Raw genomic sequence first — 23,376 nt, 5'->3', positions numbered from 1 at the left:
GGCTATTCCTGGAGTGAGTTTCCTATTCTATGACTTCTGTAGATTTTTTTTTTAATGTTTATTTATTTTTGGGAGAGAGACAGACAGAGCACAAGCTGGAGAGGGGTAGAGAAAGATGGAGACACAGAATCACAGAATTCAAAACAGGCCCCAGGCTCTGAGCTGTCAGCACAGAGTCTGGTGCAGGGCACAAGCATGAGATCATGACCTGAGCTGAAGTCGGACGCTTAACCAACTGAGCCACCCAGGTGCCCCTCCTATGACTTTTTTTAACCCCAGAAAAGCACTGTAATTATCAATAGCAGTTGCTCTATATTTTAGCTGGTTAATGAAAATATTTTGTGTCTGAATATTCAAATTGTTAGTAAATCTTGACTGAAAGCCCAAATAAAATAATATTTCGGAGTCAGCTTCAGGAAAGTGGGTATAATTTCTCTGTCAGTCATAAATAAGTATTCCTTTTATCTAAAGATAATGTAAAACACTATTTTTTTTTTAAGTTTAAGGTCCATCTGTTGATGTTTTCTTTTATCTGTGGTAGTTGACTGGTTGTGTTTCCTAATCCCTCATTAGATGCATAAAAGTGACGTCACAGTGGTGGTGTTTTTCATTATGCCTGCCAAGACAAACAATTTCAATGTGGAAACCCTGAAAGGCCAGGCAGTGCGGAAACAACTATGGTAATCTCATGTCCTATAAATGTTCTCAAGCAATAAGTGTAGAGATTTTTTTAACATGCATAATTTCTGATACATCTTTTTGGACTGTTGTGTTTTTTTTTTCCCCTTAATATTATTATAGCACAAATGCTACTCACTTCTCATTAGGCTATTATGTCAGATTATGGAATGCCTATAGGACTATGTTACTGTAAAAGCTTTGGAATGAACCACTGTGGAAGGATAAAACCTCTGTAGAAATCTTTACTATTTTTTTAGACTTTTTTTTTTAACATTTATTTATTTTTGAGAGACAGACAGAAACAGAGCATGAGCAAAAGAGGGGCAGACAGAGAGGGAGACACAGAATCCGAAGCAGGCTCCAGGCCCTGAGCTGTCAGCACAGAGCCCAGTGCAGGGCTTGAACCCATGAACTGTTATATCATGACCTGAGCTGAGGTTGGACACTCAACCGAGCCACCCAGGCGGCCCTAGAAATCTTTAAAGATGGGTTGAACTTAAAAAAAAAAAAAAAAAAAAAATTCTTGTGAAAATTTAAAAATGAATGCCGAAGAGATTAGTATAATGACACCCTACATGCCCATAGCCCAGATTCAACAATTATCACAGAATTTCCCCATCTTGTTACATCTGTACTTCCAGCCACACCCCCTCCCTGCCCTCCACCCTCGCCTGAAGCAAAAAAATGTGAAGCTCTGTGGGCCGCTCAGCGCAGTTCTGCTGCCTCAGCTCTGGAGGTTTTAATTCAACTAGACTGGCAACCAGGAAAAACAATAGAAGAGCTTGTACCAAAGGACCTGTAATTTCAAAAAATACACTGACAAAAACATCAGCATGGCCATAGCAAAAAAAGATTACAAATTGTGACGCTGTTTAAATTATAAATCTTTCAATTTATACAGGGACATTGCACATTCTGTGAAGGAAAAATTTGGAAAGAAACTCTATGATGCATTATTAAGGTAGGTGCTGGGAATTCTGACCACTTCAAACATTTTAAGGCTCCACTGTTCAAATTTAACAATTTACACTATAATGTGTTTCCTTTGTTCCAATATAAAGGAATTAGTAGACTTTGAATATGTATTAATGTCATGTGAACAGGTTTTATTTTCTCTTTCATCTGGCAAATAGTTATAAACAAGATGTACAAATGAGAACATATTTACATAGGTAAATAGGTTCTAATTCAATGGAACTCTCATTAAGGATTAATATGTCAATGTGAAATGGAGGGAGATTTCACAAGATGTTTGAGTCAAAAAATACATTGACTTTATATATTAAATACTTATATTTACTCACATATTAAAATATTTATTAACATTAAGTAATGTTAATTAATCTATATTTACTTTATGAATGATAAACATTAAATACATAATGAAATAAATGAAATATATAAATTTATAAAATAAAATCTAAATAATCAAATCAAATTAAAATGTATTATAAAATAATAATATATATAAAATATATGGATTTTATTATAATATGAAGAGAAAGCTGTGTTATCTTCTGATCGATGGTTGCAGGCATGCATCATTTCCTTTTACCAGTAAAAATATTAACTCATAGATGGACAGTTATGGCCACTTTGGAACATGGTACTCAAGACTAGGCAAAATATAATGAAAATGTCCTTTTCATGGTCAACATTAATGTTTACAAATTTTCATTTTCTTTTATACTATCAAAATTGTTCTTTTATTTTTCTTCATGCTTTAGGAATTTGTCTATAAGCTTCATCAGGAAACCATATGTTTTTATATTTATATTTATATAAAACCATGTTTTATATTTACTTTTGAAGTGCTTAGAACAGAGTCCGACACATAGGAAACATTGAATTAGTGCCAGTTATTTTTATTTTTGTTATTAACATGGTTTTCCTCACAGAGGAGAAATTCCTGACATGAACAATATTTTGGATCGAGATGATGTAACAGTTATGAAAAGAGCCATCTTTTCAACTCAGGTAACAAGGACAAGAGTGCCCATCACTTCCCGAGATTGTTAAAATCAATTTAGATCAATATTTGAATTTATTGGAATGGGCTAGTTTGGGAAATGTTTAAACGTAAGAGCTAGAAAAGTCATTTTTTATGCATTCACCTAAATAACAACTTTGCTTGTTTTATGGGTGCTTTTCAGGGCTCTTTTGAACATTTTCATGGAATGTATCTTGTATCCACTTAAAAAACTTATTTGGAATGAATATATCCATTTGCAAAACTGTATATATTGCAATGACAATAAAATCATCCCTAAAATTTTCAAAAAGCAGAGCATTTTGAGTCATGATAGAGAAACGGTGACTGTTTCTCAGTTGAGTGAACTTACTGCAAAAAATGGAAGCTAGGTGTCACATCTTGTCACAGTAGTGAGGCATCAGGAACCATCAGAGGTCAGCCCTGCTAGAAGGATCCAGGAAAGGCATCCATCTTGAGTCAAGATTTCAGGACACCTTCATTCTAAATAAATCCTGAAAGAAGTCAAGAAGTCTAGGTCTTTCACATAGTGGCTGCAGGTGAAAAACAAAGGTATGATAATATCTGAAGGAAGTTCTTCAACCCATTATCCTCCTCTGAAACACACACAAAACTTAGTCATCATCATTACTGTCATTTCAGAAGACTGAAGGCTGATGATGTGTTGCCAATGACCTATTGTTGAAATTAGTCACACTCATTCTTTCCACAACTGACATTTTCTTTCCTCTATGACTTCAGCGACAGTCTTTGCCTCCAGTGACCACTCACAACATGATTGATGACTCCACTGATCCCATCCTCAGCACCATTAGACGGATCGGACTTTTCAACAACCGCACAGACAGAGTCAAGGTAGAACTAATTGTTTACATAGGGCATTTCAAAATGACATAGAATATATTTTTGAGAGTTTATTAGAAGCCTCCCGTGTTTGTTTTGACATCTATCAGAACTATTTCAATGATATTTCTTTAAAAATTTTTTTTTCATTTCATTTCATTTATTTTTGAGAGAGAGAGAGAGAGAGAGCATGAGGAGGGGAGGGGCAGAGAAAGAGGGAGACAGAATCTGAAACAGGCTCCAGGCTCTGAGCTGTCAGCCCAGAGCCTGGCAAAGGGCTTGAATTAGGGAACAGGGAGACCATGACCCAAGCCGAAGCTGGATGCTTAACCAACTGAGCCACCCAGGCACCCCTCAGATAATATTTCTAAAAAAATAATTATATTTCCTGTCTTGGGTGATTAAAATATAATGACTATTTTAGTATCATTCTTAACATTGTACAAGACTGGCAGTAAGAATGAGGAAATTGCCTCATTTTTAATGATACAAATATAATCTAAGAATTACTTTAATTAGTGAATCTCTGAGATGAGGATGACTTTTCTTTGTTTCTTCCTGATAAAGTTCAACTTTAAAGGGATAATACAAGAAGCTTCTGGTTTCAGAGAGTGTGGCTAATGATATTTTTATAGAATTTTCTATAGACCAAGTCATTCTTTTTGACCGTTGAGTTTCTACAATGATTAAGCACAGTGTTCATTGCATGAATAAGACCTGGTTTCTGCCACTGTGGAGCTTAGTCTATAGGACGTTTATCGAGGGCCAAATATGTTCCAGGTACAGTGCATGGTTCAGGGCACAATGGTGAACATGTAAACGATAGTTGCTGATCCCTACTCAACCCATTCACCAGTATTCCAGATGAAGTTGTCATAAGCTTTTACCAATCTTTTCAAAGGTCTCACTTTTTCTTCTTTCTCTCACCTTATCAGGTGAACAGAGAATTCAATGAGATCTAAATTCCTTCAGGACCCCTCAAATATAAATCTTGACCTATTATTATTTCTTTTCCTTTAGGTTCTGAGGGTGTTCTGGGATCTCATTCCCCTGTTAGTCCTCCCTTATGCTCCAGGTTTACTAGCTCCTTCCCTTGCTGTCATTCCTTAAATATTCTCACATTAATAAGCAAACAAGCTTTGCCTTAACCTGGTCTCCTCTTGATGTTTTTAAATGTTTCTGTCTTTTCCACACTTCTCTGCAAAATTTCTTGGAAAAAAAAAATAGTCCATTCGTATATTCATTCCTCATCTTGCATTCACTCCTTGGTACAAGCATGAGTGGGTGTGGCAGAGGGAGACAAGTTAAGGACGCCCCACCAAGTACAGCTGAGAGATGATAAGAGCCCTTTACAAAGGCCATGCCAGAAGTGCTGGAGAGGACGGAACAATGGTGGTTGCCTACAGAAAAGATCATACTTAGTGACCCATGGTCATTGGGAAGGAAAAAGAGGGTGAAGGCAAGGATGATAGCTTCATTATTTAATCAATACTTTCTAAAATCTAAGGAAAGGCATTATCAGAAGCTTGCTTGAGGGTCAGGTCACATCATGAATTGAGTTCTGTTTTTGATAGATTGAGTCTGAGTTACATGTGAGCTATTCAAGTAGAGATGTTTCGTGTGTACTTAGAAAACAGAGTCTGGGTTTAGAAGGGAGGGATCAGTGCAGGGGCAGTAGAGGATACCGGGGAATGCCAAACATGCTGTGCTGGAAGACCAGCTTGAGTGAGCAGAGAAAAGTGTTGACCCAAGAAAACTTCAAGATTTAAGAGATTAGAGGAAAAGTCCGTGGAAGAAAGGAGCAAGAGTTAGAAGAGGAAAAGTATCTCAGAAATTAAGTCAGGAGGAATTTTCATGATAGTAGATAGTAACAGCTCATAGTGCAGAATTAAATGATAGAAGCTGTTTATAAAATATCCCATGCGGTGTTACCCATCCAATTTAAACACATTCTGCACACACACACACACACACACTCATGCAAAATATGTGCTATAGAATTATGGGTGACTTATTTTTTCATTTGTGTTTCTGCATTTCCAAAATTTTTACCTGTAGCACACATCACATAATAGGTAGGCTACAAATTTTTCCCTGAAAATGCAGGGATGTATCTCCCAAGGGTGCACCATCCTTTACGTTTTTCAGCACGATTGGATCTGCAGAAACATACCTTACTTCAGAGTGTATCAGCACTAATTTGACCTCGTTTTCATGTAATTAGACTGGTCCTTCTCAAGTCCCTCCCCCCACCTTAGAAAGGAAATAGTGGCAGAAGGAAAACTTATGAATTTCTTTTCAGCTTTACAGAACTTTGTATGTCACACTTATATTTAAATCTGTGGTTCTTCCCCTGAGGACTTGTTGGGTGCCTGGCACGTGATATGTATAGTAAATACAGATGGCACAGGAAGCATGGAACCATGGCTATGGTTCCATGCTTCCTTTGCTCTTGGGAAGACTGAGCCTGGAAGGTCTCTTGAAATTAAGAGCTCTGAACAAAGTATGCTTTGCTGACCTGTGTTGTTGTTTTTTTAAGTATGGTAGAAGTGAAGCAATTTCTCAGGAATGGACAAGTACATATTTCTTAAGTATGTCAAATGCTTTCCTAACTCTGTGTCTTTGTTTTTGTTATTCTCTCTTTCTCAAGTGCCCTAACTTCAGCCGCTCTAACAATTCCTTTGGGATCCAACCTAGAAGTCATCTCTTCCTTTATTTGTTCTTAACATGCATTCATCTACTCCAAATAGAACAATTGCCTCCTTCTGTGCATCCTCAAGATGATTTCTATCTACTGCAAATTAGGAATCATCACAATGAACTATTTGTATTTTTAAAATATTTATGTCCATTCCTCCAGTGAGACTGGGAGTTCTTTGAGGCAGCGATTATGTCTCATATGAATTTTCTCAGTTTTCATTCTCTGAGAGGCAGACACCAAGACAGGATTAGATGTGGAAACACTTGTTGGTGAAAATGCCTGTGAAAGATAAAGAGGTTGAAGGCAAAGGCAGGCAGGGAGGGGTAGTCAGACAGGTGGAGAGAGCAGGGAGGAAGGATGAGGAGTAAAGACCCACAGACTGCAGCCCAGTTCTAAAAATTGCTGAACCTTTTTTTTTTTTTTTACAGAAAGGAAACTCAAATGTCATTAACAAAAACTAGAATTAATAAAAATTCACAAATAAATGAAAAATATGCACACATAGCAGCACTATGTAGTGACTCATGAGGGGGAAAAACAGACCATTAACATGGCTGGTCAGTTAGGGGAAGGAAACACACACGCGCGCACTCACACACGCAGAGGCACATGCACTCCTGTGCCCACACACAAAAATAGTTTTCAACAGTACAATCTATAGCTAACACAGATTCAGAATTATTTTACAGTGCTTCCTTTCTTAATACAAAAGATGCCCATGTGAGGTGTGTGTGCGCACACACACGTGTGTGATCGTGGTTTACTGTTGACTTATTTAAAATATGATAAGTGTTACTACATATGTCTTTTCCCTGTATCTAAACCTTTCCTTTATGTTTTACTTTGACGTGTTTTGTTCACCTACCAGTTTCAGGTTGGTAGGCAGATGGGTGCCTTGCGACAATTTTAATAGGGATTCCTATTCACAGTAGGGATTTTTCCTAACAAATGTCACCCATTTAAAAAGTCATTGGTTGGGCAGAAATGAGTTGGCCCTTGTCCCCACCTCTGCCAAGTCTATAGGCTAAGAGCAACTGCTGTAGTTTCTCCACAGGGGAGGCAGTTGGGGCTGTCAATCAAGATCCCTTGTCTGGCTTTAATCTCTGCCACTTAATCGGTTTGTAAATTGACATAATGGACTTCAGTCTTCTCATCTGTGAAATGGTGGTCAAATAAACTCACAGAACTGTTGTGAGGATTAAATAAATGATGGATGTTGCCTTTCATGCAGTACCTGGTGCATAATTATGCAGTATAAATGTTAGCTTTTATCTGTACTTAGCCCCATACTAGCAAATCCTGGCACTCAATGACTCTTAGAAAAGAGGTGTAAACAGTTTGATGAGAGTAGAGAATGGAGGACTTGATAACATTTTATAAAATGGATGACCTGTGAGCTAGATCTTGATTGAGGAGCCATCGGGAGTTTATCATGCCGGTATCAGTTGATTATGAAGATAACAGGCAGAGGAAGTAGATGAAGAGGCCCAGAGATATAAAAGCACATGGCTTATGTACAGTGAATGGGGAAGGAAGTTTGTCTCATACAAATTATGTTTATACAGTTACAGTCATGAATCTTTTGAGACATTCATTGATTATTATCATAAAGCAAACACTGACACAAGAAATAAAAGAATAACTCCTTCATAACAATATACACTCAAAGCACTGAGATGGATTTGGGTCAATTCAGAATCAGGTATTTTATTTTATGAATGGTATCCTTTAAAAGCTTAACACTAACCTTAAAAGCTTAACTAATGTAAGTGCATATTTGATCACCTGAATATTTATAGAACTCTATCAAATGATTCTTAATCCTCAGAGTGGAATGATGAGCTCTCCATATGACTGTGGCCATTTGATTTAGGAAGTGTTGCAGATTATTTTGAATTTGAATTTATCATCAATTCTGTCTCGGCAGTGTGTGTAGTGGGGAAACCCCACAGTGCAGATTCCAGGTCTTGACCCTGTGCCACCACTCAGTGAAAGTAAATTAACTTCCTGGGATCTTGATTCCCTCACAGGATAAATATGGTCAGGCAACGTTTTGGTTTTTATTTGTTTTTTCCCTACTGATCCAAGGCCTGCTGTGAGCCAGGTTCTCTGCTAGGGGCTTTTGTAAACAGGATCTCATTTAATCCTCCCTATGACCTTGGGCTGACCTCAAACATCCTTTCCTCTGCCCTGGGTCCCTGTAATTGGCTGTTTAGGGCACACAGCAGCTGTTCTCTTATTTTAGTTGTGCTGTCATTCTGTTTGGCTGGAAACAAAACGAATGAGCCATGATGTTTTCATGTTCCAAAATGGTCTTTGGAGAGTACAAATTTTCCTAGGCTTCCAAATGCCAAAGTAGACACAATGAGTTTTGAATCCCTGTTTGCTGATATTGGCCAGGAGTACAGTGGGCTGCCCATTTGATGACTGCTTGCACACAGTCAGTATCTGTGTTTTTGTTGCTTTTCCTACTGCAGTACTTTGCACATGATAGGAACTCGGGTCTTGCTTTATGGAGGAAAACATTTTACCTATTTTTACTTTGCTATTTGTGTCAATTTTGGATGTTTTACCATTTTATTTTTTAAGTTTAACTTATCTCCTGTTTATGGATCTCCTGCAATATAACTAATGTATATAATTTATTTCTAAAATTAGGGTAATATCGGGTGCCTGGGTGGCTCAGTCGGTTAAGTGGCCGATGACTGATTTCAGCTCAGGTCATGATCTCACAGTTCATGAGTTTGAACACCACACTGGGTTCCACTCTGACAGTGCAGAGCCTGCTTGGGATTCTCTCCTTCTGCCCCTCTCCCACTTGTTCTCTCTCCCCCCACCTGCCCCTTTCTCTCAAAATAAATAAATAAATAAACTTTAAAATAAAATAAAATAAAATTAGGGTAATGAGAATGTCATGATTCTGCTAGGATTAAGTGAAGTGATATATGAGAACATTATTTATAATATAGAACATATTATATAACTGTTATTGTTCTTATATATCTAAATTAGGGTTTTTCTTGAAAGTAATCTCTTTGGAAAAATATAGAAAAATTTATCTTTGGAAAAATATATACTTATCCTTTTATTATATTATATTATGTATATATGTATGTATATTATGTATATATGCAATATAAACAATATATATTTATATGTATATTATAATATATACACATTATAAGCATATATATATTATAAGCATACATATAAGCATATATATGTTATATATTGTATTATGTGTTTATATATGTTTGCATATGATGTATATGATGTATATATACACAATATAAATACTATAATATATAGTATATGAATTTTATATATTTAATTATAATCCCAATACTTTAAACTCAGATTTTATTTTCTAAACTTTTTTTCTTTTTTTTAAAGTTTATTTACTTATTTTAAGAGAGAGAGAAAGAGCACAAGTTGGGGAGGGGCAGAGAGAGAGAGAATCCCAAGCAGGCTCTGCACAGTCAGCTTGGAGCCAGATGTGAGACTCAAACTCATGAACTGTGAGATCATGACCTGAGTTGAAGTCAAGAGTTGGACACAACCAGCTGAGCCACCCAGGTGCCCTCAGATTCTATTTATTTTTAATAACTACTTAACTATGGGGAGAAACTAACAAATTACCTAATAATGATTCAAGAAAAATGTTAATAAATAGGAGAAATAGCAGAGTTCTTTCACCCAAGTGACCAGTTAAGTAGCTTTTCTATTCATAGCTTTCTAATGATAGTCATTGTCTCCCTTGTCCCTGCCTTTGCATAACATTACAGGCAGCAAAGTCCCAGTAGTGGCTCATACCAGCCCTCGAGAGCCAATTGCTAAATTTTCAGAAATTTTGTGAGCCAGTTTTAAAAACAGATATTTTAAAAAATTAAATTATATCAACTGGGGCCTGGGTGGCTCAGTCGGTTGAGCGTCTGACTTTGGCTCAGGTCATGATCTCACTGTCCATGAGTTCAGGCCCTGCGTTGGGCTCTGTGCTGACAGCTCTGAGCCTGGAGCCTGCTTCAGATTCCGTGTCTCCCTCTCTCTCTCCCCCTCCCCCACTCATGCTCTGTCTCTCTCTCTCTCTCTCTCTCTCTCTCTCTCTCTCTCTCTGTCAAAAATAAATAAACATCTAAAAATAAAATTAAAAAAATTTTTACTTAAAAAATATTAATCAAAAACTTAAATTATATCAACTTAAAATATAAATCAATTATATTAAAATGAAAGGTAATGCTCAAAACACATCACATACTTATTGTTTATTACATTCTATGATTACCTGTGCACTTGAAGTTATTTATGGCTATTGTGCCCACACGGTGGAAATATTCTATAAGGACGTGCTACTGCCCTTCCTATTTCTGGTTCAGTGACATCACATTGGTAACTTGAAACTGGCCATGGTGGGAGTATCTAGAGAGTGAAGACAGTGAACACTACCCATCATGGCTTGATTAATTGTGTCTCGATTGTCTAGACTTAAGAAAGGGATAAAGTATTAACAATGCAGATTAAGCTTAAAAGGGTTGTGTTTAGGGGCACCTGGGTGGCTCAGTTGGTTAAGCAGCTGACTTCGGCTCAGGTCATGGTCTCACGGTTCATGGGTTCAAGCCCCACATCGGGCTCTGTGTTGACAGCTCAGAGCCTGGAGCCTGCTTCCCATTTTGTTTCTCCCTCTCTCTCTCTCTCCCCTCCCCCACTCACGCTGTCTCTCTCTCTTTCTCTCTGTCATAAATAAATAAACTTAAAAATTAAAAAAAAAAGGGGGGGTTGTGTCTATGGTTGTTACACAAAATTGTGAGTGGCACAAAAACATGAGGAGATATTTTTCCAGTATTCAAAGGCTAATGTCCAACTCAGGGAAGAAGTCACTCATGTCACCGATGAACCTATGAAGTTCTGACATTTATCTCACATCAGAACTACTATGTTCAGGCATTGAAACCATGTACTACGTTCAGTCAACAAAAGCATTTGGGAGTATTTAATCATCTAGAATTTATAATAAGGAGTACATTACATATATATTTAATAGACTTTATTCTTTAGAGAAGTTTTAGGTTCACAGCAAAGTTGAGCAGAAAGTACAGAAAGCTCCCATGTACTCCTTCCCTGGGAACATATGTAGCCTTCCCCACTATCAATATCTCCAACCACAATGGTATATCTGTTACAATTGGTGAACCTATATTGACACATTATTACCTACCAAGATCCATAGTTTACATTGTTTGTACCTTCTGTGAGTTTTGATAAATGTATGACATGTATCCATCATTACAAAATCATACAGAATAGTTTCACTGTCCTAAAAATCTTCTGTGCTCTGCCTGTTCAACCCTGCCCCCATTTGAGCACTGATCTTTTTATTGTCTCCATAGTTTTGCCTTTTCCAGAATGTCATATAGTTGGAATCATACAATATTTAACCTTTTCAGATTGGCTTTTTTTCACTTAGTAATATACATTTTTTTTCCATGTACATTTTTCTTCATTGCTTGCTAGCTCATTTCTTTTTAGTGCTGAAAAATATTCCATTGTCTGGATGTACTGCAGTTTATTTATTCACTCACCTATTAAAGGATATTTTAATGGCTCCCATGTTTTATCAATTATGAATAAAGCTGATACAAACATCTGTGTGTAGGTTTTTGTGTGTACATTTTTTTATTATTTGGAAATTGTATGCTATACATCTTTTATATCAGTAAAATGTGTAGTAAATTTATGTACAAATATACTTATAATTTGATTTTTCATTCTTAAACATTTACCTGGACACCACTGCTTTAAAAGACCATGGTAAATACTTTGGACTTTACTCTGAGTGAAATGGGAAGCCACTGAAGGATTTTGAGCAGAGGAGGGGTTGGCATTTTTAAAGGTTCCCTCTAGTCTTGTATTGAGTAGACACCTTGCCAGAGTAGAAACAGGGAGATGGATTAGGAGGTGATTACCTCGAGGTGAGAGAGGATTGTGATTTGGGTGAAGGCTTCTAGTCTGATCTAATTTAGATTAGATTCCTAGTATCTCTGTCTCTTAGCTCTGTTACTCTGGGCTAACTCATGCCTGGGGCAATGGAGAATGGCCTATTACATAGCTCTCCTCTTTCCTGCCTGAGGTAGGAGCAAATTGAGAAATAAGACAACAGTCAGCCACTAGAAAACAAAATAAAATCTTTATTGTTGGGATGCCTGGTTGGCTCAGTCAGTAGAGCATGTGATTCTTGATCTCAGGGTTGTAAGTTTGAGCCCCATGTTGGGTGTAGAGATTACTTGGAAATAAAGTCTTAAAACAATACCCTTATTGTTCAACAAAATCTGGGTTGAAGGATGTAGTTTAGCATGAGAACAAAAATGGGCACATTTTTCCTCCAATCTAGGCCTTGGAACCTGAGGGAAAGTAGGTCCACAGACTAGATACACAGAATGGAGAGAGAGAGAAAAGCACCCACACTTTTTTCTTTTTCTTTTTACTCCTCTCTCTCTCTCTCTCCCTGAATCTAGAACACAAGGATTCTACAGTATCAGAATACCAAACGGTAGATTTTTTGCTTTAATTTCTTCTATTCTTTTTTTCTCATTAGAATTTTCCCTTTTTTAGGTGATTTTGCACCCAGAGTTCCTATCCTCCACCAGCCCCTTATTACCCATGGATTATGAAGAGTTTGTTCGAGGTTGTCATCTAGGAGTTTTTCCTTCATACTATGAACCATGGGGTTATACTCCAGGTATATGGCTTGTATAGATTGGGGAATGTTTTAAATTTTATTAATATTTTATGCATATAGATATAATATTCAAAGCTGATATGTAACTCCACTAAGGTTAAATTATAATAATACATTGTATTACAAAGAAAAAGAATGTTTTATAAAGATTACATGTTATTGAGTTATCTCTACCAGTCCCAACTATCCATGTAAAGGAGAAATTGACTACAAGTAAATTTAATATGAAAAACAATGGTCCAGCAAAAGTAGTCTCTAAAACTTATTTCAAAGTGGGTTTTTAAAAATTAACGGATGTATTTAATTTTTAATAGGGAACACATTCACATAGTTAAAGAAATAAATAATATAAGAAGGTGTACAGTGAAAAGTTTTCTTCATACCCTTGTCATTCAAAAAAGAGGTACTTTTAAGATAAAATGCCAATTCAGTGGTAGGTATTATGACCAGTGACATCCTTCCATTCAGGCCCTTTTACCTCTTCATCCTCCTTTTGTTCTTTCTCTCTAGTGGTGGATTCTTGGATCCACTATCTGTTTTCCATTTTTGTCCCTTATGAGCATGGTTGTCATTGGTATCAAGAGCACTCAATTTGTATTTGTACAGAAATGCCTATTAAAAAGGAAATAAGTACTTTACATATATGACAATGGAAAGAATGTAATACTAACTTTTCCTTCTCACATTGGCAATCAGAGATTTTCCTTTTTATTTAAATATAATTCCATTTAGAATTTTAAAAGAAAAGGTTCAGAAAATGTTTTTACAAATAATTAATATATTTTGCTTTCTGATCTCAATGTCATCATTGCCCAACTGAGAGGCGGCAGCAGTCAAGGTTAGGGAGATCATAGGTTGAATTATGTAGAGGAAGAATTTTTCTAATCTTTGTATTCTGATCCCAGAATTTCAATATAGATTTTAAAATTCTATATAGGGGATACCTGGGTGGCGCAGTCAGTTAAGTCTACAACTTTGGCTCAGGTCATGATCTTGCGGTTCGTGAGTTCAAGCCACACATCCAGCTCTCTGCTGTCACTACAAAGCCCACTTTGGATCCTCTGTCTCCCTCTCTCTCTGCCCTTCCCCCACTCGTTCTCTCTCTCTGTCTCTCTCTCTCTCTCAAATAAATAGACATCTAGAAGGAAAAAGAATAAAATTCTATATAAATAGGATCTTACTTTACAACAAGAGCAACATGAAGTCTCTGCATCTTTTGACATAAGGCCCTATTCTATCATTTTAAGTTCCACCAAGAATAATTTGCCAGCAGCTGTAAAAACATGAAAACTTTTGGGGGGAAATAGATAAAGGATTATCTCTTCCTGAAATATGGCACAGAAAGGCTATTGATCTAACTCCTCCAGCTATCACTCTTGTAGTTCTAAAAATTGTTATGGGTATCAGTTCACTTTTGTAAAGATGATATCTCCTTATGAAATGCCCGCATGTCATCTTAAATTGTTTATAATAGAGCATCTATCCTTTAAGATACATCAAATGCACATTTTACTGGTGGACTTAACATTTTGTTATTGACTTTTGTTCCTTTTATTTCTAGGAAGTAACATACTTTATTATCAAGGAAGTTTCAAAAATAAAGAAGCACAAAATCAAAGCATGAGTGACTGAGGGATATGGGAAGTCATTTATGTTGGGTAAAGAGAATGTTCTATAAATTACAGAGGACTTTCCACCAAATGTCATTTTATAGGACAAAGATAAACTTAACCCAAATGATAGAGGAGATACATCTCGTGTTTTAAGATAAAGTCCACCAAAGGTGTTATAAAAGATAAGTAGATAGGAAAAGAAGGTTGAGAAATACTCCATAGTGAATGAGTCATTCTCTGTTTTGAATTACCCAAAGAAAGTTGGCCACCCTTCACCTAACCTATAGTTACAGGAATAACAATATCTCTTCTGTGGTATAAGTTTGGTGTTAGCATGTTAGATAACTCTATTTGTTTTAGAATAACTTTTTATCTGATGCTAAGTTTAACATACTCCAGAAAGTATTCATTTAAGTCTGTGTTTTGTGTTTTGAGAAAATCTAATGAATATTAGCACATGCTCCATTAAATTCATTCAATGAACATATACTAAGGTTATGGGTACCTGGTATTTCAATACATGTGTGTTAATGAGTATTTAATAAAAATAAGGTTCAGTGAACTTGTGTGGAATTGTAGGCAAAATTCCTTATACATATATGCATAGGGATTTTTCTGGGAAGGAAGTCCAGGTTTGCATTAGATTCTTGTATGAGTCAATAATCCCTGTCTCATTTTCTCCTCCACCAATCCCTCTCCACCAAATTAGGAAACCACATCTCTCTAGAGGAAATACTTGCAGAGCAGAAGAGAAGGAAGGCCACTGTCTAAATTGTATTACTTCTTGAATAGTGGGGAAATCTTTTTTTTTAACCCTAAACTACCAGTCAACCAAGAGTAATTCCATAAACAAATGTAAATTCCTTGTTAAGAATGAAGACATCCTTGTGAGAAGTAACATTTCTTTTTCTAAAAACGTTTATTTATTCATTTTGAGAGAGAGAGAAAGAGAGGGTGTCTGCGAGCGGGGGAGGGACAGGGAGAGAGAGTTGTCAGTGCAGACCCTGACATGGGCCTCTGTCCCAGGAACTGTGAGATCATATCCTGAGGCACTCAACTGACTGAGCCACCCAGGCACCCTGAGAAGTAATACTTCTTTAAAAACAAACAAGAAAACAAAAAAAAACCAAAAAAAAACAAAACAAAACAAAAACCGTATGTGCTATTTTATGAAAAACAGGTTTTGACTAGAAGGTGAGAGAGGACTAGGTTCAGTGACCACTTGGAAAAGGGGAGGGATCTGTGGCATGGCAGATTAATTTGATAGGAGGAGGTGCTCATGTCCAAAGTCTATTTACTGACACCACAAACTCACCACTTACTTTGAGACATGGCTTAGAATGGAGCAAAAAACAAAAACAGCTGGAATGAGAGAGGCAGTATAGAGTAGCAGTTCCAAACAAGAGCCCTGGAGCTGGGTGCCTGCCTTCAAATCCCAGCTCTACCCCATTCCCTGGCTTTATGACATTGGGCAAATTATTTAACCTCAATTTCTTCATCTGTAAGATGGAGATAATGACGGTCTCACTTCACATGGTTGTTGAGAAGATTAAATGAGTTAATACATGTAAAGAGCTCAGTACTATGCCTGGTACAAAATAAACATCACTATCACTAGGCAGACTTGGGCTTTTGCCCCATCTGCGTGCATTAGAGGATATAGGGACTGGTCTGAGGCCAAGCGTTTGTCTATTTCCCCGGCAGCTGAATGTACGGTGATGGGTATCCCCAGTGTGACAACCAACCTGTCCGGCTTTGGCTGTTTCATGCAGGAGCACGTGGCTGATCCTACTGCCTACGGTGGGTGAGGTTTTTCATCATTCACCCAACACAGGGAGAAGTGACCTCTAGCCAAACAAAGCACAGGGTCTTTATGGAGCCTAACTCTAAAGCTATCCTGATGATTAAAGTAATGTTTATACTTCTTGTTTAATTAAAAGTAGATTTAATTATGTGGTTCACAGATAACATAAAAATGCTGTTAATATTAAATATATGGTCCAAAAGACAAACCATAAAAGGCATGCTAAACTTGGACAAGTCTGGCCCTTTTATCTTTTTATTTTCTGAACTGGTTTGGCCCTTTACTATCTAGAAGTGACATTACAGTAACCATGGCCTTAGAGTATGTAGATTGGTCAGTGTCATTATTTTTTTTTTTTAACATTTATTTATTTTTGAGACAGAGAGAGAGCATGAACAGGGGAGGGTCAGAGAAAGAGGGAGACACAGAATCTGAAACAGGCTCCAGGCTCTGAGCTGTCAGCACAGAGCCCGACGCGGGGCTCGAACCCACAGACCGTGAGATCATGACATGAGCCGAAGTCGGACGCTCAACTGACTGAGCCACCCAGGCGCCCCAGTGTCATTATTTTAAGGGTCTGTGCCAAGTTAGCAAAATTCACTTAAATTGTTTAAGATGGCAGGAGAATTTGCATACCACCATCTCTGTGTCCATGTTGCCCAGCAGCAAGAAAGGGAGATGGGATAGATTGTCTGCCCACACATTGCCAATTTCCTGGTCTCCTACCCTTGCATTGTCATGGTTCTCTTTCCTCAAGCTACAGCTGTGGTTCTCAGCCAGTGGTGCATGGTGGGAACACCAAGGAGCCTAAAAAAAATCACTGACACCCAGGTCTCACCCCAGAGATTCTGGTTAGTGAGCAGTCCTGGGGAGAATCCCTGATCCAGGGTTTTCCTCTGCTGCCAAATTTTTTAACAAGATCCATTGTGTTGGCTGTGTGTTGGTGACAGTGGTGAACCATTAGGAGGAGATCACAGGAGAAATACAGTCTTGAAAGGGGAAAGATGAAACAGGCAGTGGGGGCTGTCAGGGAGTGGGTAATGCATGTGGCGGTCTGAGATAGAATGTAAGGAATGGGAGAAGAAATATTCCAAGGGAGAAGAAATATTCCAAGGTTAGCCCTACGTTTATCTGTGCTTTGGTTTTTGTGCCCCTCAGGCATTTACATTGTTGACAGGCGGTTCCAGTCTCCAGATGATTCCTGCAATCAGCTGACTCAGTTTCTCTATGGATTTTGCAAACAGTCCCGCCGCCAGAGAATTATTCAGAGAAACCGAACTGAGAGGCTCTCCGATCTTCTGGATTGGAGATACTTGGGCAGAGTAAGCAAGTCTGTGATCAAGAGAGCCACTTTAAAAATTCCACTGAACTATAAAAATCGAGATTCTTGTCATAATCTACAAAGTCAACTTAGTACCATCATTGTTAAAATCTCCAGTAATGTTTTCATGTACTTTTTTACTTACTATAAACTCGCAAAGTCCTCACTTCAAATCTTCAGATTTAGTTTGAGCTTATAACAGCAAATCCGTCAGGAGCTAGCTGTGATCTTACCAGTTACTCTATTGTCAGTGCTTAACTTGATGCATTACAGGTATTGGTTCATGAATATGAGGAAAACATCTAAAGAAACATTTGTATCTTGTTTGGCTCTAAGCCATGACGTGACCATATGCCTCAAATACAGTGGGAATGGGAATAACTTTGTTTTTCAAATGACAAGTACAGAAAATACCTCCTTTCAATTATGCAATAGGTTTGTAAGTACCCAGAGGTCTATATATCTTAGCACTGGATGATTTAATAAAGAATAAGTTGACTTTGCCTTCACATAATAGATCTGTTTAGATATCGCTAAACTCTCCCTGAAAAATGATAGATGCTCCATTTGCAGACTGTCTACACATGCTAATGACAGTGCCTTACAATCCTGGGTGATTAATTGTACTGTCTGCATTTTGTAATAAAACCAGAATGATAAGGCTATTACAAGTTATGTTTCTTACCTAAGGTCTGAAGCAGAATTTAAGTCCAGTTTGTCTGATTATTCAGACCCCACCTTTTCCCCATGTTATACTGCTTTTCTATGGAATAAAGCCAGTGTTTTCAGTCCCCTTAGTGCTCAATTCAGAGTTTTCAGTAAGGTCAGTATGGCTTTTCCCTCCAACATATGTTTTAAGTTTATTTATTTATTAGAGAGAGAGAGAGAGAGTCCCAAGCAGGCTCTGTGCTGTCAACGTGGAGCCCAATGCGGGACTTGAACCCATGAACTGTGAGATCATGACCTGAGCTGAAACCAAGAGTCTGATGCTCAACTGACTGAGCCATCCAGGTGCCCCTCTCTCCAACTTTTTGTGTATTTCTTTACCTATTCACTGGAAAATAAAAAAACTATAAACTCATTTTTTTCTGTTTTTAAATTTAGGGTGAATAGGTTTTACCACTTTATTTTTTTTTTAATTTTTTTTAACGTTTTTATTTATTTTTGAGACAGAGAGAGAGCATGAACAGGGGAGGGGCAGAGAGAGAGGGAGACACAGAATCTGAAACAGGCTCCAGGCTCTGAGCAGTCAGCACAGAGCCCGACGCGGGGCTCGAACTCACAGACCGTGAGATCATGACCTGAGCCGAAGTCGGACGCTTAACCGACCAAGCCACCCAGGCGCCCTGGTTTTACCACTTTAAAAATGGATTTTATAACTAGGAGAATAAGATTTTACATAATAACTTGGTTACTGAAATATATAATTTTTTAAACCTGTGAATTGGTTTTCTATCACAGTATTATCAACATGCCAGGTACCTGACATTAAGCAGAGCTTTTCCAGATAAATTCCATATGGAACCTACATCACCACCAACGGTAAGTGTTTTATGTATTGTGGATTTGTTTTGAAAGCTAAATTTCTTATGTATGGTAAGTCCTACCAATACCTTTGAATTTAGAAGTAGTTAAATACACAAACTATTATACTTTTTTCATAATTTTGCCCTAAAGCAAAGAATAGAGGAACCAACAGATCAGACCAAGTCAAAGCCCTTGATTCAGAGTTAGCCTTATGCAGATGGGCAGACAGTCAACTAATTCATGTTGTTGGAGAAGCACCCCCACATTAAAACTCTCCCTGCTTTAGTGCTTGAAACTGCTTTGTTAGACCCCCATTCTCTTGAGAGTTATTGAGAAATGAACTGCCCTGCTTTCATAGCCAGTGAATTTGCTATCCAAGGAAATGTTGAGATACAGGTGACTACTTGGCAAGAGAAAGAGTGAATTCAGGAACCACAGGAGGAGTTGGATTAGATGAGTATTCATGTACCAGTCAGCAGTGCCCCCGGGAGTCTTCTTCTGAAGTTCACTTAGATATCTATATTCATGAGACCAGCATAGGCTACTTGTCACCACATTCTCTTAGAAGGATATAAGATAGGAAACACAGCTTGAAGTAGGGCAGCATCAGACATTTCTCTTCAGTGGGATTCATCCTTACAGCTGTCTACATAGCAGTCCAAAAGTTACACTTCTTTGCCACCCTATCCACCAGGTAAAAGCTTAGGTGTAAAAAAGATGAAACCTATATTATTAGGTATGAGATCTATCTTAGCTTAGTAGTTTTATGCCTCCCCCACCCCCTGCCCCCGCCCAGGAGCCAATATCCCACAGCTTCCATGATCTCCACAAAGAATATGTACAGTTATAAGAGTCATCAAATTCAGGGATTCCCCAAAGCTATAATCCTTGTCAAGTATTTATAAATCCTCTGAGTTCAGATGTAATCTCCCAGTCAGGAGTCACTTTTACCATAATCAATTTTGCTTAATAATACAACTTATGGTCTACCTCCATCAGGTCTCAAGGGAAATGGATCTAAAAAGTTAACCCAAGGTAGAATTTGCCCATATGGAACATGACAGGGTTTTTAAAATCCTTCAGAATACAAATTCCAACTCTCATGTTCATGATTTTAACAGGGTTAATTGTTTAGCTTATTTAGAGGCAGTCACTCTACTTGATGGTAATTCACCTATATTCATCCATTTATTCAACGTATTCAATTCGTAAGTATTGAGCTCCTGCTTTGAGCCAGGTCCTAAATGCATGACTCAGCTCATTTTTTCTTTTCTTTTTTATTGCTTTCAGGCAAAATATCTGAACCTTGCAGTGATTGTATAGGTATGACATGATAATAATGTGCACAAATAGTTGACATACAGAGTGACGAGGGCTGCAACTATTTTATACAGTTGTCCTCCCTGGTCAAGCATGTGTGCTCTTAAAGGGCAAGAATCTTGGTTTTCATCTTTGTTTCCTCAGTGACATTATGGTGCCAGACCCATAGCTGTGCTTAGCTCTTGTTTAACAAATGAGTTATTTGAGTGAATCTTAGGTAGAAGGGCAATTTGATTAAATCTAGTGATATTTACTCATTAACTGAACTAAAAGTAACTGGTGGAATTTCAGGGTAAACTAAGTGACCTGGCTTCCAGGACTCTTTCTAATGGTGGCTGTCCATGCATGTCCAGAATGCCCATATTCTGCAATTTCATTGAGCAAATCTGAAAAGTGACATAGAGACTGAGAATATCAGCAGCGTAACATGACAGTTGATATTAAAGGATCTGGAGTGATTATAGCCCTGATACAAATCTTTGCTCTAACACAGGGTCATGCTGTGTGACCTTGGGCAAGTCATCTGACCTCTCTAATCCTCAGTTGTCTTCTGTATGTGGGAAAAACAAATTTATTGGTGTTGTTACTAGGAATAAGATAACATAGGTAGGTAGGTAGGTAGGTAGGTAGGTAGATAGATAGATGGCACCTGGCACATTTCAGTGCATAATAAAAGGAAGTTATTTATTTAATGAATCTCTCCTGAGCTTGCTGGTATCAGAATCAAAATAAATCAAAGATAATAGCTCATGAACAGACCATAAAAAATATCCAACTATGCTTTTTTATTAAATGCACATGCAAAGTGTTTACAGCATTGGAAAACTCAAGAAGTCATTATAGTGTTTGTGACTTATTTTTGTCTTTGGCAGACAGAAGGATTTAAATATCCCAGGCCTTCCTCAGTTCCACCTTCCCCTTCAGGGTCTCAGGTCTCTAGTCCTCAGAGCAGTGATGTGGAAGATGAAGAGGATGAGCGCTACAATGAGGAAGAGGAGGCTGAAAGGGATCGGTTAAATATCAAGTCGCCATTGTCTCTGGGCCGTGTTCCTCGTGGGAAGAAAAAGCTGCATGGTGAATACAAGAACTGAATTCCACACTTGTAGAACAGAACTAATGTAGTAAGAACATAGTAAGAATGATTACTTAAAGACATGAAAATGCTACAGATTTCATTTTCTTCTTCTATTACAACAGGATTTATTCTCTGCCTCCAAAGGGGAGAAAATTAAGTGAATGGCAATTTTGTAATTTCTAATAAAGTCCAAGTTATTTTCCCCTACTCCTTTTTCCCCAGTAAATTTAGGCATGAGGAAGAGTGTTCATTAAAGGAGGAAGACTAGATGTGGGGTGTTGTTGTTGTTGTTGTTTTAGGTAGGCTACAAATGTGGGACTTGAATTCACAACCTTGATATCAGGACCTGAGCTGAGATCAAGAGCCAGATGCTTAACCAACTGAGTCACCCAGATGCTCTTAGAAATGTTTTTAAAATGGTTAATGTCAGCAATAAGAATTTTCATTTGCTAGTGTTTATTTTTAAGTGATCATCACCATAATCCTTTGCTTAGTATTTATACAGCTTCCATAACTACCAAACAAGCCTCCCAGTTTCCCCACAAAGGATCCTGATCTCAGCCCTGAATGTCCACTACAAACATATTTTAATTAACTCAGTCTTTAGTGATTATTTCCATGTTTCACATGAGTCAGAACCATGAATTTCTATCTAGCTTTGTAGATAATCAAAATCCATAAGAAAACAAGCTACCTTAAATCCAGATCCTGATACCTATTCGTGCATATTTACAAGGTCACGTCTCAACTTAATGATGGGAAGATGTTACCATCTGTACTATGCCATCTGACTGAAACAATTTTTCTGTTCTTTAAAAGGAAAGCTTTTTCAAAAACTTGGTCAATCAATCAGTCTTCTATAAATGATGAATTGTTAAATCCAAATGAATTAATATGTCAATATCAACATATCAATTAAGCTTTCATTGATGTCTTGTAAATAAGACATTTAATAAGATAACTTGTAGAAAGCACCTACTATGAAATAGTGCCTTGTAAAGGATAACATTTAAAACTGTCTTTTAAAAAACTAGCAAAAAGAAAATATAGAGTCTACTTAATTATAATAAGAACAATGTTTCTAAACACATCCATGATGTGCTTACGGACATTGTTGAGTGATTGTAAACATATCTTTGTTTTACATGTAATTAAACCTAAGAGCTCCTGGGTGGCTGTCCGTTGAGTGTCCAACTCATGGTTTTGGCTCATGTCATGATCTCACGGTTTGTGGGATCGAGGCCTATGTTGGGCTCTGCGCTGAGCACAGAGCTTGTTTAGGATTCTCTTTCTCTCTCTATCTCTGCCCCTCTCCCACTCTGTCTCTTCTGCCCCTCTCCCACTCTCTCTCTCTCAATATAAATTTAAAAACTTTAAAAAAATTATTAAATGTAATTACTTCTAAATAGGCAAAAAAAAGAAAAGAAGAAAAAAAGAAACCACCTTCATTCTTGGATTATTTTTTTTTTTTCCCACAACTTGAGTATTGTTACATTTAGATCACAGTGAAAACCTTGGTTGGCATATCAGTTGACCTAGATCTGCAGAGCTTTTAAAAAAGTTTTAGTCTGTTCAGTGTGGGATTGTCGATGGCAACAAGGGAAGAGTAACAACGACCGTGGTGGGTCTGGGTCGAATGGCTCAGGACTAGGGGAAAACTATAATCTAGCTCTCCACTGCTTGCCCCATTGATGAGAACAAAGGCAAGAAAAATGCAGTTTATGTTAAATCTCCTTACAGCCTGCAGCCCACTGATAGATGCAGGACA

At 37.5% G+C, this 23,376-nt stretch overlaps 1 protein-coding gene across 2 annotated transcripts in view; it reads left to right on the top strand.

Moving 5' to 3' along the window:
- Positions 1-23,047, top strand: part of GYS2 (glycogen synthase 2) — a 57,400-nt gene extending 34,353 nt beyond the window's left edge. The window contains exons 8-16 of one of the 2 annotated variants that reach the window (XM_060658169.3): positions 574-680; positions 1,583-1,642; positions 2,580-2,658; positions 3,413-3,526; positions 12,822-12,948; positions 16,266-16,361; positions 17,524-17,687; positions 19,148-19,228; positions 21,458-23,047. In XM_060658169.3, coding sequence (XP_060514152.1) covers positions 574-680; positions 1,583-1,642; positions 2,580-2,658; positions 3,413-3,526; positions 12,822-12,948; positions 16,266-16,361; positions 17,524-17,687; positions 19,148-19,228; positions 21,458-21,550 — 921 coding nt within the window. In that variant the 3' untranslated portion in view covers positions 21,551-23,047. Of the gene's footprint in view, positions 1-573; positions 681-1,582; positions 1,643-2,579; positions 2,659-3,412; positions 3,527-12,821; positions 12,949-16,265; positions 16,362-17,523; positions 17,688-19,147; positions 19,229-21,405 lie in introns of both variants that reach the window. The other variant, XM_060658168.3, reaches the window with a different exon arrangement.
- The last annotated feature ends 329 nt before the right edge of the window (positions 23,048-23,376 follow it).

This window comes from Panthera onca, chromosome B4, assembly GCF_046562875.1.
Source record: "Panthera onca isolate mPanOnc1 chromosome B4, mPanOnc1 haplotype 2, whole genome shotgun sequence".
NCBI classification, from domain to species: Eukaryota; Metazoa; Chordata; class Mammalia; order Carnivora; family Felidae; genus Panthera; species Panthera onca.
This window is presented reverse-complemented; position numbering and strand designations above follow the sequence as displayed.